The sequence below is a fragment of the Aplysia californica genome, unplaced genomic scaffold (genome assembly GCF_000002075.1).
Source record: "Aplysia californica isolate F4 #8 unplaced genomic scaffold, AplCal3.0 scaffold00170, whole genome shotgun sequence".
Lineage (NCBI taxonomy): Eukaryota > Metazoa > Mollusca > Gastropoda > Aplysiida > Aplysiidae > Aplysia > Aplysia californica.
In genome coordinates this window covers 950,862-968,451 of record NW_004797440.1, presented here as the reverse complement: position 1 = coordinate 968,451, position 17,590 = coordinate 950,862, and the positions used below count along the sequence as shown (strand labels likewise).

The window sequence follows — 17,590 nt, the reverse complement described above, 5'->3', positions numbered from 1 at the left end:
CGGCGGCCTAGCCTAGTGGTTAGGCTACCCGATTCGTAATCGTGAGATTGCAGGTCCGGGGGTTCGAGCCTATTTTAAGGGGCGGGACCTCTTAGTTTAACGTCCATCTCCGACGATACCAAGCAAAAAGAGAAGCACACCACAAATATATATTACAAAATTATATGTTCATATCAGCAAGGTAACTGACAGGTTAATCTGGAAACAGCGATCCAGACAGGACATCAAGTAAGCCAAGGCCCTCCAACTGACGCCCTCCAACTGACGCCCTCCAACTGACACCCTCCAACCGCACACCAACAAATGCAGGCTTGTAGGCTGCCATTTGAGCACACACATATCTCTCAACATAGCCTCATCCCCCTTTCCCCTCTCCCTTGTGCGCATTCCCCCCACCCCCAACCGCCAACATAATAGCCCAGCCCTATAAATTTCTATAATGAGAAAAATTGCACTTCGCAGAGATCTGCCCATAGTTGGCAGCCAACTTTACTCTTTACCTTGCCATGCCGCGGCACCGCGAAGAGAGAGAGGACAGCCCATATTTGTTCTAAGGTCCTTGGGCACAACAAAGAAGAAGAAAAAGAGAATTATTCTTATCTTAAGACAATGTCTCAAAAAAGAGGTAGACAAAAGCAGAAAGAAAAAAAGAAATTTCTTTAAAATAGTGGGTACAAACAAAAAAGCTATCATGTGTATTGCGACATAAAGAGTAGCGTCAATGACATCTCAAGTTTCGAAGTGCCTTTCCACCTTTCCACCATACACTTCTAAATGACTTAAGAGGCAAGCTCAGATAGATATATGAGAAAATAAACTTACTTGGTCCACATGATGGAAGATTCTCTGATGTCCTCAGACCAGATCTGAAGGAAAAAATGAAAGTGAAATAGAATTTTTTTTAAAGGGTGATAGGTTATGGAGATGGGGAAGGAGAGGGGAGGGGGAAAAAAAGAGGGTGTGAAGAGGACAAAGAGAGGGGGAAAGGGACAATGGCAACAGGAAAGGAAGGAAGGGAAAGGAGAATAAGTAACAGGAGGAAAACATGGAGAAGAAATAGGAGAAGACAGAAAAATATATAGATACTAAACAGAGAGCATTGTTACTAAAGATGACAACACAACCTAAATGACATGGCAATTCAAGCAATGAATAGGATTTTGCACAATTAGGTTTCAGTCCCAATGAAATTTTCTGAGTACGAGTATTTCCATTTGCACAACTTTCAAGATCCTGACTTGGATAAGGTACAAAAATAAACCAAAGATTCCCTGTGCATGCAAAGAGAAGAAAGCATATACAGTATAACACGCATGGCTCTAATTCATCAGGACCCGCCTCAGTAGTTTGAGGGGTCTGTAATTTGAGGGATATCTTACAAAGGTAAAGAAAAAAAATAAAGTGACCGCAGGCACAGTTTGACGGATGCTAGATTTCGAGTCTTCTGTGTTCTACCGACCCGTGTTATACTGTATATGTTTTTGCAATCTGACAAAAAAAAATACCCCCAACCACCGAGCCTACAAAGAAATAGAGCAACCTGCGGATATGTTTATCAAAATTAATACAGACAATAAAACACTGCAACCCTGGGGGAAAATACTCTTAAATAAACTGAGTAAACCCTGATCCAAAAGTACAATTTGGAAATATTTACAGTCTTTACTTTAAAAATCCATGATAAATTTCACAACTTCATTAGCTTGCCTTGCTCATTTTGCTAGTTTTAGTTGCTTACCCGGGCACACCAGTCACCAACACTGAGGAAGTTCTTTGTGAAATGGGGGTTTCGTTGGAGTGAGTACACAGGCCCAATGTGTCCATTGAAAAAGGCTGCAATTTTGTCATTTGGTGTCTTTGCTTTCCTGTTGCAGGAGATGATGCTTCCTTGCTCTGTACCGACCATGAATTTAGTCGGCTAGGGACAAAAAAAAATTAGCAACATATGTTTCATATACTCAATAAATATTCACAACTTGAAATAGACATTCATGATTTGAAAGAGACATAAACAGACCAGTAACACAAAAATGTATCCATAGTAAAACAGAAAAATATATCAAAAGGATGCCTTCAAAAGTGGGAATAACACATGCTACATTAACCACGGCATCCAATATTCCATCTCAGCGATCTTTTAGTTTGTCCGGGCCCCCCACGCTAGGCCATAAATCACCGGCAGGTGACCAGCAATTTCATGCGTCAGGTCGGGGATAGATCGGGGTCAACTCGTGCACAGCGCAATCCTATCTTGTCCTTATCAGAACTCGTTTCTTCCCCTAATTTCATGAGCCGTAAAAGGATGCTCACTCTACCCCCTGGACCAAGTTCTTCATCAATCTACGTCTTCTTCATATCTTGTGAAAGTTTCACCAGTTTTCATTGATTCATTTGGAAATAATAACAGTTTTAAATTGTAAGTGTAAAGTGATCGAAAGTGCCATTGAGAATGTGATCTCTTCAAATTTAATTACAAATCATTCCAGAATGAGTCGATTGTGTTCATTTCTGTTTGAGCAGTGTAATAGTCATCAAATCATATTTTCTAATGATGAGGATTTCGTTTTTCCAGCACTTTGCATTGACTGGCAATGAGTTAGTGAATAGTGTTCCTAAGTAAAAACATCACACATTTGAGAGCAATAGACAGTCTCTGAATGAACTTTGTCGGGTCTGTGGGCGTTTGAATTTAATTGCTGAACAAAAAAAAAGTACAGAAAGCCCCGATCATGTAAGACAATGGCAGGAGATATGCTCTTGATTTATGGGATTGATGTGAGGAATGAAGATGAACAGTCATATTCCGCTAACATTTGTGTCAAGTGTTTTACCACGATTTCAACTTTCAAAAGAAGACAAGGTATGGTTAATCAATTCAAGCCTAAAAAAAAGCTGTTAAAGCAAATAGGAACATATGGTGTGCCTTTGACAATAACATAAATGTGAATTCCTGCTCCCGATGCGTTTTATTTTTGTGTCACATTTCCCTGCAAATAGCACCCTCATTGTATGCTGCTGGGGATGTTTAGAAAGAACAATTGTAACCATACTTATATTCTGTACATGTCCATTTTGTGAAAAGAAATTGCTGCTGTATATTGAAGATACGTCAGTGTATTATTATTTAGGAGGATACACATTTCATTGGATACAAAAAGCCATGAATTAAGGGAAGCGTTTTTCCATGTTAGTGCTGGGGACACAATTTTGAGTGAGTCAGTTTTTAAACACATTTTCCTGTCTTATGTAGCAGTTTTGTAAATCCGTATGCTAATATGTTATTAGCCACTCAAGTACGTTTGGTGTTTCAACTAACTATATAGACATACACTTTAAGAGCATCTAACTCCAAAATGTGAGCAGCCATGGTATTGCTTCTTCGTACCAATTAAAGGGTTTAGTTACTTTCTCTAAAGAACAAACTTGTGCGCACGTACGATACTGTTTGTTTGCGTAAGCTGATAAAACAAGAGTTGAAAAATTCATTTCACCGGCTACCGACGCAGGTTGCGGGAGGTCGGGTAGTGAGCTGTGTGTGACCAGGCCAACTGTGACCCGGTCACTCCATCACCGAGCCAACTAAAAGAGCGGTGTCTGTACGCCGTGTAACATCTTCATTTGTTTAGAATTTTTACAGCCTTCGTAAATAAAAGATTTTAAAAACTATTCAGTATTTGTATTTTGTATGTTTGTAAAAGTAATGTCATCTTTTTTGTTGTTGTGCTGTAATCAAATCATAAGAAGCTAACTTACCATTGTTTGCTCAAATTCTAAGCAGTAGGCCCCTTGTGCATTGTGAAATTCTTGTTTCTTGTCCAGGTACAACTTGTCTGTTGGCTCTCCTAGTTTTCTGATGTCCCACCAAAGCACTTGTCCGTCTGTAGATGTGGAAAAGCATTCTGTTCCTGTCTTTGAGCCTATCCACACGGTTTTGTAGGCAGGATCTCTGTGGGACTGTTCAATGGGGGTTAGCTCAACAGGCTGTGAGCCCTTCCTTGTGTCCCAGTAGGCTGAGGAAAAATTTAGATTTAGGAATGAGCAAGCTTTGTCAAAAAATTGGCAAGTCAGCAAAATTGTACATTTATTTAACGAAAGAGAAGTACATCGATCCAAAAATGGCCATTTAGTATAAAACAGATAGAAACAACAGAGGGAAAAAAAAGAAACGAGACCTACCAGTGGCACCAGTGATAATGGCCATTCACAGCACGCAAATAGCAAGATAGACATATTGACTGACAAAAGAAAAAAAATCGAGAGTACAGAAATAGAACAATAAAATTAAGCGCTCAAAATGCAGCTAAAAAGGGGTATTTTATATGCTCACAATTTCAGTTCGAAAAAGTGTCTTTGCTGGTGAGGAAGTCACATTTTGCCATGTAGAATACGATAATTTACTCCCAAAACAACGAAAATAACTCGGTACTTTCAAAGTATGACTGGTATTTTTCAATCGGGTATTGTTCCAGTTTGTGGCTGTATGGTAACAATTCCCTCGCTCAGCTGATTGTACACAGAAATACAGCTGTTACTTTGCGTATAATTATTCTTTTTTTAACTATAAAAAGTGACATGCACATTTAGAAGAGAATGTAGATAGAACAAAGCACACATAAAAAACAGTTCCTTAGTAATTCATAGTCTTATTTTGCTGGTGATTCATAAATTTCATATATTTTTGGCGCTGTTCGTTTTCATACCAGTTTGTATTATCACCATGTATTACAATTTGGTTGACGGTTTGGCCCAGCAGTTTACTTATTCTGATTTCACATTCATTTCCCCTTCTTATGAAGTATGAAACACTGTTGTACCTTAATTTGATGAGAAATTACATAGCTATTTATGTATGTGGCTCCATTTTGACGGACCAAAATTAAATTCTGTCCAGGCACGGAAATAAATTTTCTAGACAAAAGGAGTTAACAAAATATCATGCAGCTGTACTTGCAAACCCCAGAAATACTGCACACTTCATCATCTTGCAAGTACAGAAGTCAGATATGCTAATGATCTAGTAAAAAGGAGCAAGCTTGATACCAAAAGTTCTTGAACACGCTGGATCCTAAAAAAAGGGAATGTGGATATCACAGTAAAAAAAGTGAACATTGACTATAACATGAAAAGCAGGTTTTGACTACTTCATGTTCTTATACATCTTCAACAATATAGAAATTTGGGAAACTATAGCTTCAAACCAACCGATCTGTCCATTGTAGCATCCTCCAAGAAGTACATGAGAGTCTTTAGGGTTGTATTCAAGGCACACAAGAGGAGACACTGGTTTCAGAGTCATCTCAGGTTTGTTCGGGTTCTCTGTTGTTGGGAAGAAAGTATAATGTGTGACACTTTGTTTATTTTTACCAACATTGTCTACGTTAATGTGAGCAAGAGAATGAATGCTACTTGAAAGTACCTAATTTTTGGGTGAGGGAGGAGGGTGAAAAAAGAGTGAAAAAGAAAGAAACACAAAGGTAGAGAGGGGGTGGGAGAGAGAGAGAAGAGAGGGGGGGGGGGGGGGGCAGAGAAGAAAGTAGAGACAAAGGAGCCTTCATATTTTTAGTTACCTGGTCATTCACATAGTAATGGCGAAAGTGAAATGAACACACACACACACACACACACACACACACACACACACACACACACACACACACACACACACACACACACACACACACACACACACACACACACACACACACACACACACACACACACACATACACACACATACACACACACATACACACACATCACTGCGTCACATTCTGCCCAATATCGGCTATCTTGGTTACAAGCTCTACACGGGTGAGAGCCGTGAACTCTTCACCCAAGGATGTCCGGTCATGTTAACTCACGGGCGTTTGAACTGGTCGCGGATACGGTTCAAAGTCAGAAGAACAACACAAAAGGGAATACTCATCTAAAAATTTCCAGATCAAAATATTTTCTATAACCCACGCTTAGGGTTCATGTCCACTGGAATGGAAACCAACCGACCCGTTCCCGTCCGTCTCTCAGAAAGTCAGTACTTGAAATGGAACACCGTTTTTTTCCTAAGAAATCAGTGAAAATTTCATTTGGCTGTGTCAACAGACATGACACAACACATCCCAACAAAAGATGTGTCAGTCGGAAGGCCGTTTACAGCATTTTAGCCGGGCTGGGTGGTGACTCATCAGCCATAGGCCCAGCCGGAGCTTTAAAAAAATTCTAATTTTGAGTTCAGATTAAAAGTCTAATGTAATATATTGGTAATAAGCACCTCAAAATTAGCAAAGTCTACGCGCAAACCACTAGGTTAAAATGAATATTATAAATTTTACCAATTTTCTGTTAAAATCCTTTCCTTTCTTATTCCCCCCTTGGGTCCATTGACCACTTGACTATTTATAGCCCTGTACTGAGAACATAGCTTTGGGACCCAGTGTGTGAGTGACCGTGTTTTGTCGGCTGTGGCAGTTGCCAAATTGCCGATACACAAGTTTTGCTTCACCCAAAAGAAAGCATACAATATTATCTCTTAAACATGTCACTGATATGAAAGAAACAAACAAAAAAGACACTCTTTCTAAAGAAGTAACTGCTGCTTAAGCGCCTTGCGCTCTCAGAACTTAAAAATCGGCTTCTCCACACAGCTAATGGTCGAGGTGCCCAGAACAGCCTTATAGCTGGCTACACTTATATTTTTTTTGTTTGTATGTGTGTGTGCGTCACCGCATCACCTTCGGGATACTTTAGTTTGTGAGCACACGTTCCACAAGGTCAGTGTGACTTTGGGGTCAGGGTCCGGGCAACACACTGCCAGACGAGCGCTGTGGTGAGACTGAATTTTCACATTTTCCATCATGCTCATAAGCAAAATGCATTGTTTCAGTAAACTTTAAGAACTCCATCCTACAAGTATGAAAAGTGTTGCCACAAGTAATTTCATAAAATGATCACCTGCCCAATGCAGCAAGATCAAAGTGATACCTTTATGACAGTCTGGCCTTTCAGACTTACAGTCTCTTGAGGGATTCTCTTAATCTCAAATGAGTAAGAACAGAATTATAGTAAAGCTTTTCAGACATTCATACCAACGTCCCAGATGTAAGAGTCCATGCTTGTTTCAGGGGAAGTACTTTGGAATTGAAGGTTGCAATAGGCCACAGCAAGCTTTCTTGGGCCATCCGGGAACCAAGAAATATGAGTGGCTGTGCGTTTTATTTCATTGGGATCTCTGAAAAAATAGTTTAAAAGCATAAAAATGTCAGTCAGTTCTTTCAAGTAAAGACAACATATCAATATGTAAGTAACGTATACAGTAGAGCACACCTATAAGGAACACTCTTGTAAAGAACTGACGGAAATCAAGAACACATTTCTTTGCCCCGTATTTTTCTCTCTTTGTGTCACTTATATTTTGACGCATTTAGCAAACATACAATAATGAACTGACGGCTGTAAGGAACCAATTTTCTTGCCCAACAAGTCTTTTTCCTGTTTAGTTACAACTGAAGTAACGAACCAGTTTATCTCTATGAGTTGCCCAACTGCCATGCCAGACAGCCTTTCAATTTACGGACATTGACACTAGTGTACAAACATCAGCAGTGCTTTCCGATGCTGATTTTGCAGAGCAAGTGAAGGAAGTTTCTACTTTTCAAACAAACAGTGAAGACCATGAGCAGATAACTGTGACAGTGAGCTTCATGGAGGCAAAACAAAGTGTGGAGAAATTGAGAAACTCTGGGTTAATATAGTGAATTTTTACAATAATTGTCGTTTTTCGCAAAATGTCATTTTTTGCAGTATTTTCCCTACTCCTTCCTCAGTTTTCATCCTTTCGACGTGAAACTTTCAGGAAACATAGATGGCAAGGCTGCCATCAATGTAACAGAGAGATATTTGCGAGAAAAAAATTATACTTTTCCATTGGCAAGGCATTATGCAATCGAAATTTAGAAAAGTTATTTTACACTTTGGGAAAATTATCTTTTTTTTTTCTTTTGCACTTATTGAAAAAAACTCAATGTTACGCTGATAGGGTCTAGTTCAGGTATACTCTCACCAAGGTCAAATTAGGTCAGTAAATAAGAAAGCCTTAGGGATTTGAAATTCATTGTTTATTTTCAAGATGGTGGCCGTTTCCATAGCAACCGCAGTAGCTATACCAAAATAACATTGCGTATCAAAAGATTTTACTATGCCTAACTTGATTTGATCTCGGGCAACAAACATAGAAAATGGTCCTCAAGGGTCACTCCTCGCGTTAACACTTTGCCATCACAAAGCTCGTAATATAGTAAAATTCTTTGCCATCAAACGCAAAGTCATTTTTGGGAAAATCCAAAGAAACTGGGTGGTAAACATAGCTGATCGGCGAGATGTGACTGCAAAGTGATAAAAGGTAAAACTTTAAACCATTTTCATTAGCCCACTTTGCGTTTGCAGCTGTCTTTCTATAGATCTTAGTTGACGAATTTTAGATTGCCAGCATATTAGAAAGCCGTCAACGTATAATGAGCTGTCTATGTTGTTTTGGAGTGCCTGAATTATGAAATTTATTGTAATTTCCAAGAGGAGAGGAGAAAGGATGTTTGCATAGGGAACACCTTCTTCCTGTTGGTGGGGGTCTGAAAGGGAGGATCCAACACAAACCTGGAAGGAAAGATTCTTAAGAAAATTGCCAATGAAGACAGGGAGGAGACTAAAAAGGCTGAGAGCAAGTAGGTTTCTAAGAAGTCCGTAGTTCCAGGTTATGTTGAAAAGTTTCTCTTGGTTGAAAAAGACGAGCTCTTTCGGGAAAGGTCTCATGTACGAGTATTGAAGTCTCCAGGTGGACCAGGTAATCAAGAATGGATTGAGTTTTCCTGAATTTGTACTGAAGATTGCTCAGTGAGCTCGTTGTCTCCAGAAACCACACGAGTCATCTGTAGATCATTTCTTCTTTAAGTTTGCATAGACAGCTCATGAAGGCCTTTGGTCTGTAGTAAGATGGGTGTATGTGGTCTTTCTTTGGTTCTGGAATTTGAATGACAGTGGCAAGTCGCCAGGACTCCGGAAAGGTGTGTGACTGCAACATGTCATTGTATAGATCAGTTGGCTAAACTTTTAACATTCCAGTCATTAGCAGCAGGAGAGTCCGTCCTTTGGTAGAACCCTTTTTTTTGTATGAGAAGAAAGTGACCCTGCACTCTAATAAATAAAATAGATGGGCAGAAAAAAAAGTGGGAAAGAACAGCAAAGACTTCAACAACAGATTACAAACTATGGCATATAATGAAAGGATACCACTAATAGTATAACAAAATATTATTGTTTTTCACCTGAAGACATTGATGGTTTTGGCAGAAGCAGCTTCATCAATGGACTCAACATCCACATCTTCAAAATATTCTTCATAGATGTCAATAGCATTGTTCTGCTTGATGCAGTGTTCCATGACCTTAAAGAAAATCACATGTATGACTAGAATCAGTTTCACAAACCATGTCACATAGAGAGCAAAAAGTATAACACTGAACCTCAAAATTTGTGTGAAGAAAAAAAAAAAACTTGCTGTCTTTCACAATTTCTCAGATTTTCATTGGCTGTAAAATCATCAGACGATGCTATAAATATTATATTGGGGGCATCCTTTTATCTGACAACCAAAAGTATTCTTTGGCTGCTAAAAGCAAAAAGCTGAGAACCCATTCTTTGTGTCAAAACGTCTACTCTCTTTTTTCTTGAAAATTACACGAGCCTACTTTCAAGTTTATATCTCAATATCCAATAAGCCTGGTATCTATCCATATACTCTCTCTCTCTCTCTCTCTCTCTCTCTCTCTCTGTCTCTCTCTCTCTCTCTCTGTCTCTTTCTCTCTCTCTCTCTCTCTCTCTCTCTCTCTCTCTCTCTCTCTCTCTCTCTCACAGCAGAGAGTCAGAAGACGAAGTTGCACAAGTTTTTTTGGGAAAAAAACCTTATAGAGAGAGAGGGAGAGGATGTATGTACCTGCTAAAGGTAAAGAGTGGATTTTGACCTTGCTGGATTAAATGGCGTGTGTAAGGGCGATTTAAAGGGTGCCTACATTTTGATATCTCAGTACGGTAGTAGTGTTGGTAATTTTTTCATTGGTTCAGAAAAACTTTAATGCAATGACATTAAAATGAATGTAAACACCTGTATTGAAACTTAGCATATATATGCCTGTGACACTTACTCTAAATGTGTGAAAGAACTTTGATAGCCAGGCGAACAACAACTTCAGGATTGCAAATGAGCACGGGAAAAAATGAGGCCAACCACATGGACACTCAACCCAATCAAAACAAAGAAAGTGCATTTGCATAGGGGGATTCCCTTTCCGAGTAGTCACTCATTTCTGTTAGTACCGAAGAAACCCTTCGATAATTGTAATCTTCAAAGCCTAAGCTTTTCTATGTTCAAATAACAGGAAATCAAAATTACCTGTATGTTTTGTGGGGATAAACGTAATTATTGTGGCAAACTGTACACTCTCAGTGTAATTTTTGGAACACCCTAAAGGCAAATGTGGCTTCAAGAACATTATAAAAACACTTTTCAATGGATACAAATATGAAACGTCAATAGTAGGGTAATCAAAGAAGTAAAAAACCACAACTTTTAATTTTCGATAGTTTGACCCAAATTTATCCCAAACCCACCCCCAGCCTCACCCACACGTGTCTTCCCTTAAACATTTTCAGTTTGGTGGGAATTAATTTTGAATTTTGCCCGGGTGGTGCCCAAAGCCTACTCTTATAGATTTTGGACCACCAAGGAATCTTTAATGTGTGCAGCTTGCGCACAGGATCTCCAAGATTTTTTGCTTTTATCCAAAAAGGCTAAGTGTTAGATTTTACCTCTTACCTACCCTAAGATCAGGGGTGTCGCTGAAAGACAGCAGTAAGAAGGAGTAGCAGTAGAAAGGCTTACAGAAAGAGTCAGGGGCCAAGAGGAGAGAGCAAAGGGAGGGAAGGAGCAAAAAGTGGGGACAAAACAGAAGACAGAACATGGTTAGAGAGCAGGAAAAGAGAGTGAAAAGAGAAAATTTTAGCGAAGAAATTTTTCCACCGCTGTCAGGTTTCAAACATGGGACCTAATGAATGAGAGCTGAACACCGTAACCTCTAGACAACAAGAGCCCCCAAAGAAAGAACTAAGAAAAAATTTACACAGCTAGAGAAATGTCTGATCTGAAGGAAGAAAAAATTGAAACATTAAGGACAAATTTCACATAATGCTTGTACTATTTATTAGGATTTATGCAAAAAGTATGTGTCACGGCGTGGTGGAATCAGGCACTTGCAAGTTTTTGGGCACATAGAGTTATGGGTATCATCTTGAAGAATGTTAGTTTGTCTTGCTTTCAATTTTTTTTAAAATGCCAGTCAAGAAATTTGGGATTGAAGAAGGTAATGGTTGCCTGGTTTCAGGAAAATTATTGAGAAAATGGCCACCAAAGATTGGTGACTTTCAAAGCGTAAGATTCCTCAGAAACTGTAAATTAATATTTTGTGTGCTTTTAATCAACGATTTTCAATAAAATCCACACAGCAATGTGTTTTTAAATAGACATACAAGACGTGGAGCCAAAATTTAAAATTCAATAAAAATTGCCAAACATGTGGGAAAATGCTGGTTTCTTCAATTTCATTATTTTGATGAGTACTTGATTTCACCATGATGCCTCACATATTCCTTTAAAAATCTTTACAAAACGAAATGCTAACACTTTGTTTATAATACTTGGGCATAGTGTCTATTCTAAAACAGTTGGTAAAATTCCTTTATGTTGTGCTTTCTAGACCAAAAGCATACTAGAACAGAACAGAGAGCTTAAAGCTTAACATGTTTTGTATATTTTTTATTCATACTCATATGAATATTGTTTGTATATGTTGTGTTTTATATATTGTGAACGGCAAATAGCACAACAAATGAAGTTCAATTCAATTCTCTCTAGTCTTCGTCAACATTTCTCTAAACTACTTCCGGAAATACACAAATACAGTCATAAGAACACCAAATATGTGATTATGAACATGAAGTACAAAAAAAAAATAAGAAAGTAACAATGTACAATGATTAAAGGGAAAGAAAAGATTTTCAAAAGTGTCCTTACAGAGCCCAGCTGCATGACAGCGCCAATGTACATTTCATCTTTCTCAACTTTCTTCCTGTAACGTGTGACCTGCTCCACTTCATTGGGATTGATGTCTTTTGGCCATCCACCCTCTGTATGGTTGATTCCCCTGGCACCAGTTTCAAATCTCTCTGTGTTGGCCTGAATAAAGAAGTTATCCCAAAATGAATATAGGGCAGGTCTGAAAAGTTCGTAATTCATAACCCTAGGGTATAAAGTGTACTGTAACAAAAGCAAATACTTTTTAAAAATGATACTGAAAAGACATCATGACACATAAATTTATAATAATAATAATGAATTGTGGAAAACAGCATTACACAAATTGCTTTAAATCACACCGTTTGTATTCACAAACCAAACAACTCTGCCAGGCTACCCCATTACAAAATGGGCATGTCTCAAATGACCTTCTCATGGGAAGGAAACTTAAAACCCAAATTCCCATCTTACAGGACAACATACAACCAAGTCCTGTCGGTCTCCCCTCTGTTTGTCAAAGGGAGGAAAAAAGTAAAGAAACCATGCAGCATCATTACAACAAGAGACACGGTGCTAAATCTGTTCCAGAATTTTGCCCTAGTGATTCTGTCCACATTCAAGACCAAGGCCAACCAGGCATCGCTTTCAACAGACATCCCAATCCGCCTTCCTACAAAGTGACCATTGAAACAGGGCACAACGTTTGCCACAACAGGAGCCATCTCATGGCTACCCCAAAGCCTATCACAACATAACACCACAACCTGGGGGCAATACACCGTTTACAATATGACTCATGACAACCTTATACGTGAAGCCATGCTCGGCTCGGGAGTCTATTCAAACATCAGCAGCCCCCAACGGACACACCACCTGTTAGCCAATATGGTAGAAAAATCAGAACATGAAAGAGACTAGAACTGTTATTCAGTGACTGTATGACCTATATTTAGCTCTGTGCCCTAAATTCAAATCCAAGTCTTGAGAACTTTAAATTAAGTGTTGTGAACAAGTGAAAATTACAGAGATCTATCAAATGAACATATCAACCACTGGGACAATTACTACATGGGGAAATGTGGAATGATGTAGATTACACAATACCTGTTATAACTATTACTTAACATATCGGGATTTAGACAGTATTTTTCTTTTATCCAGTAGTCACTTTTTGGTTACAATGTACTGGAGACAAAAATAAAACAAAGAGCCATTTCATGTGGCTGTGTTCTTCACCCTCTCTAAATCTGTTTGTACTCACAAACCAAACAATGTTACTCACCCAGTTTATAAAAAATGTCTTTTTAAATTCCATTTCCAGTTACTTTAGTCCAAATTAAGTAAAAAGTGCTAAGAAAAAGTCTTGTCAAAAGAGAGAAGAAAAGACACTGAGAAAGAATAGAAAGCTGAAAGGAAATACAAAGGGAAAAAAGAAATAAAATCTTTATTGATTTTGTCTTCAAAAAGTGATAACAAATTATAAGATATTCTCACATCATGCTCTGACATTTCCTGAACACACTGAATGCCAATATCCACTGGATCCCTCTCGATAAACTCTTCCATAGCAGAGTCATCAGGGAGGATGTCCACATGCAGTTCAGCAGGTCTGTCTGTAAAGTTGCATTGTCGTCCGAACTCGGACCTCTTTTTCGTATATACGTATACAATCTCCATTGTGACTTTTTTCCTAAGACCTCATCTGAAAAAACAAACAAACAGTGGATACAAACTAACTGAAGACAAAATCGTACCTTCTTTGTCTGTGTGTGATAATAGTTGAAGTGAAAAATGTGAAAATGTGTTACAAAGAGCTATATAATTGATTTTTCAAATTGCATGTTTTCATAACAATATAACAATAACAAGAGAGTAATATCATCATAAGTATTTCTTGCACCCTGTTCAGTCTATTCTCTTGACACATCTCTTTATCACTATCAAAGCTATTCTTTGAATCTTTCAGGGATGTGTATACTTGTAGGTAGTCTCTTACTTTATTTGTTTGTATCACCTCCATCTCCATGCTGACAACAGGGAAGCAAGCCACTAATGAATAGGCTACTATAAATTGAAGGAAAAAAAGTGAAAGAAGTTGTAATTATCACAGTTTCCTACACTTTCTTCCTGCTCATCTCTAAATGGAAATTCCAGTCTCTAGCGTGAAAGCTGCTGTTTGCCGCAGATCCTCCAGGCACCCATAGTGTTTTGGGTCTCTCTGCCAAGGGTTGGGCCAATATTTTCTTTTAAGTGCCTTGAGCATTGGATAGGCTTGTAGCAGATGGTTCCCAGTTTGGTTGCTGGTTCCTACACTTAAATCAAGTATTTAAGTCAAAAATAAAGGTTATGTACTCGCTAAAATTGACCAAAAATGGAAAACATGAGTACTCACGAAAAGAATATGAATGTACACTGTTTTTCCTGAAAAAAAAAAAAAAAATCTGTAAAAACTAAATGTTATCAGAGAAGATATGAAAATGGCACCACTTAAAAAGAAAAATACAATACAAACTTCTGACATATTATGTAGAAGGTAAATTATACTCGTATACAACAAAGTAACTGCAGAGTATAAACCACACAAAACAATCAACACCACACGGTACGCCAAACAAAAGTTTATCAACCCAAAGCCCTTTTTGTTGATGACCTGGTCCTTTGGCACACTGGAGACTCAACAACAATAAGCAGGCGAAGACTGCAAGATTATATTAATTCTCTAGGAACCTATTGCCGTTAAGAGAAGATGAAAGTAAATTGTGAAAAAAACAGTCTACTCTGTTTTTACAAGAAGCTATAACCTTACTAATGCAGAAATCCCTGTCAAAATAGATGGTACCAACTTGAAAAAAGAGAATAACCCAGTGTATCTTGGAGTACAACTTGACAGTAAGCTTAACTTGAAACAGCACACCAACAACTTTAGGAAGAAGGCTATGAAGAGACTTAATCTCATTAAACGACTAGCTAGTACCAACTGGGGATCAGGCAAGAATACCTTGAGAGGCCTTTATTTAGGATATACTAGAGCTGTTTTTGATTTTATCTTGTTCTACAAAACATTTGCAGTAAAACTACAAAGAACTCAAAGGACACCATCCAAAACCAAGCTCTCCATCGTGCCATATTGTAAGCTACTGTAGTCTAACAAGTAAACAGAAGTCTGCAGATATCATTTTTCCCAAATTTTGTTTGCCTGCTGAGAACATTACCTCTCCACAAACCACCATCCTTGACATTTCGTAAGTTCTGCGCACGGCATGGAGAGAATGCTTAGGTGCCCTCAAGACCTTTAGCGTCATGAGTAGAGAAGTTCCGTCAGTTTGGATCTATAGCGAATCAGAACTAAAAAGTTCTTTAAAAAAATACCACTTCAGGTCGAACATGCACCATGTGCAGCCTTTTAAACGTCAACAGAGTGCTGATTTCAGAAGCCGAGTCCCATGAGACGTCTGTCCGTAGACGATCTGCACCTAGGACTTTCCAACACGTCAACAGGCATATGTTAACCAGCGACTATACCATGTTCATCTTCGCTAGGCCGAGATGACTTGTATCAGAGCATAGCAATGTGTTCATGATTCCTCGATTGTCTTGTAAAGAGGGATCATTTCCTCAATGACATTTGGTTTAGTGCAATGCCCATTTTCACCCCGCGGGATATGTCAACTTAAAAAATGCTGTCTATTGGGCACCCCCACTCTATTGTCTCTGAAGCCATTTCTTAGTGAACATGTACAGTGTATGTGGCTTTAAAAACTCATGGTGTAGCAGGTCCTTGTGTAAGGGCGCCACTGAACATTTCGAACGACGCATTAAAAATGTATCGAGTCCAAAGGAAGGAATGCGCAGGACTGCTTCTAGGAATTTCAGAATGAAATCATTAGGTTTTTAAAACTCTTTAAAAGAAATTAAATATTGTTTAAATGTCACAGGGATGGAAATTTAAAGTCAAAGAGAAAATAAAGAAAAAGGTAAATTAATCTTTTCACGACTTCCTTTACAGGATTTTAAAACATTGGTGAACTTTGTATTTTTGGGTGCTTTTTTTTAATGCCGTTTCTGTTTTCAAAACATGTTTCTTCTTCGTGGATTTTATATCAAACAAATTCCTTTTGAATGAATTATGTCTGTTCCAAATTACAGCATTCTAGAACAATTTTTGCGCGAGATATTCAGAAAAAAAGTTGTTACGTTTTTTTTCGATCACCCTGTAATAGGGGATACAGCACACTTAAAACATTTAAAAGTAGACACATTTTTCTCAACACCACTGTTTAACGTTCGCCTAAGAAACACAATTCAAAAGACGAGGTTAGTATTTTTCAAGACTTACGTGGAGCACGTACATCTAGACAGCCGGGGAATTAAATCTAATAGGCCTACTGAAATTATGTGGGGGCAGAGTGGTGCCCCTGTCTCAAAATGAGCAATTTGTAATGCTACTGTAGTCATTTATTTTAGTGATCCTGTGTATGCATTCAAAGAGTGGTTTTTAGTAGCCTATAGCCACTATAAGGGTACAAAGAGAATTTTTTTTTAATGACTGCATGGGTCAAGATATTTTCTTTTTAACATTTTTGTTTAGTCGCTGGCCTGCAGAAATGCCAGGCAAATATCGTGGGCATCGGTAACTAAATTTCTCAATGGGCTAGAATTTTTTTTTAAACTTGGTTAGACGAAAATGAACAAGCTAGATAAATCTAGATCTAGATCCTCTAGGATCTAGACTTCTAGATCTAGATTAGATTAGATCTCTGTGTATGGAATATATCATAATATATATGGCATAATATGGTCAATAAAGTGGAATTTCTACAGAAAATAATAAACTTTTCCAACTTTCACAAAGCAGTATCCCTAGATTTTAAGTTCCCTTTGCCATTGTGTTGAAAAGTCTTACCAAGGAGTTGTTAGTAAGATAGTGAGACTATCCCAAGTTGGAGAACTTTGGTTTTGCCTTTGGCTTTGCTTTTGCCAACACGCTTAACTTAACTAACTATCCCCTGCCTTATAAGCCTTATTTGAGCCTTCTTGTTTTCAACTTGAGAATGGAACAACGTTAATATAAAAATATTCTATATTAGCGCTAGTTTCATTGTGTCTGCTTACCCCCAGGTTCACAAAAAAAGAATAGCCACATATAAACAATGAATTTTCCTACCTGATGAGTAGCTGTCAAGTCGAATGCTCAAGCTTCTCTGGTTTCTAATAGCAACAATCATCACGTTTCCTGCGAGAATCGGCGAGATATAGAGCTTCCGGTATACCAAAGATTGTCTACTAAAGTACTTGGGCTTTTGTCCCATTGTCCGCGCCACACGCCGTAGCTCGTTTTCCCGCGTAGCGCGTGATGGGCTATGTCACAAGGCGACGCGAGATTGGTTTCCTCACCGACTGCATAGGGTGTGTGTGTCCGTGTCTGTGTGTGCGTGTGTGTGTGAGTGTGTGTGTGTGTGGGGGGGGGGGGGG

At 38.5% G+C, this 17,590-nt stretch overlaps 1 protein-coding gene across 5 annotated transcripts in view; it reads right to left on the bottom strand.

Annotated features, from left to right (window-relative positions):
• LOC101858024 (dynein intermediate chain 3, ciliary) overlaps window positions 1–17,356 on the bottom strand; it is a 35,639-nt gene extending 18,283 nt beyond the window's left edge. For 4 of the 5 annotated variants that reach the window (XM_005098002.3, XM_005098005.3, XM_005098004.3 and 1 more), the window contains exons 1-10: window positions 17,283–17,356; window positions 14,511–14,539; window positions 13,613–13,820; window positions 12,116–12,277; window positions 9,315–9,433; window positions 7,083–7,225; window positions 5,203–5,316; window positions 3,754–4,010; window positions 1,739–1,918; window positions 823–866 (exon numbers count right to left, since the gene is read on the bottom strand). In XM_005098002.3, coding sequence (XP_005098059.1) covers window positions 823–866; window positions 1,739–1,918; window positions 3,754–4,010; window positions 5,203–5,316; window positions 7,083–7,225; window positions 9,315–9,433; window positions 12,116–12,277; window positions 13,613–13,795 — 1,202 coding nt within the window. In that variant the 5' untranslated portion in view covers window positions 13,796–13,820; window positions 14,511–14,539; window positions 17,283–17,356. The remainder of the gene's footprint in view (window positions 1–822; window positions 867–1,738; window positions 1,919–3,753; window positions 4,011–5,202; window positions 5,317–7,082; window positions 7,226–9,314; window positions 9,434–12,115; window positions 12,278–13,612; window positions 13,821–14,510; window positions 14,540–17,282) is intronic. The other variant, XM_005098003.3, reaches the window with a different exon arrangement.
• Window positions 17,357–17,590: the final 234 nt, after the last annotated feature.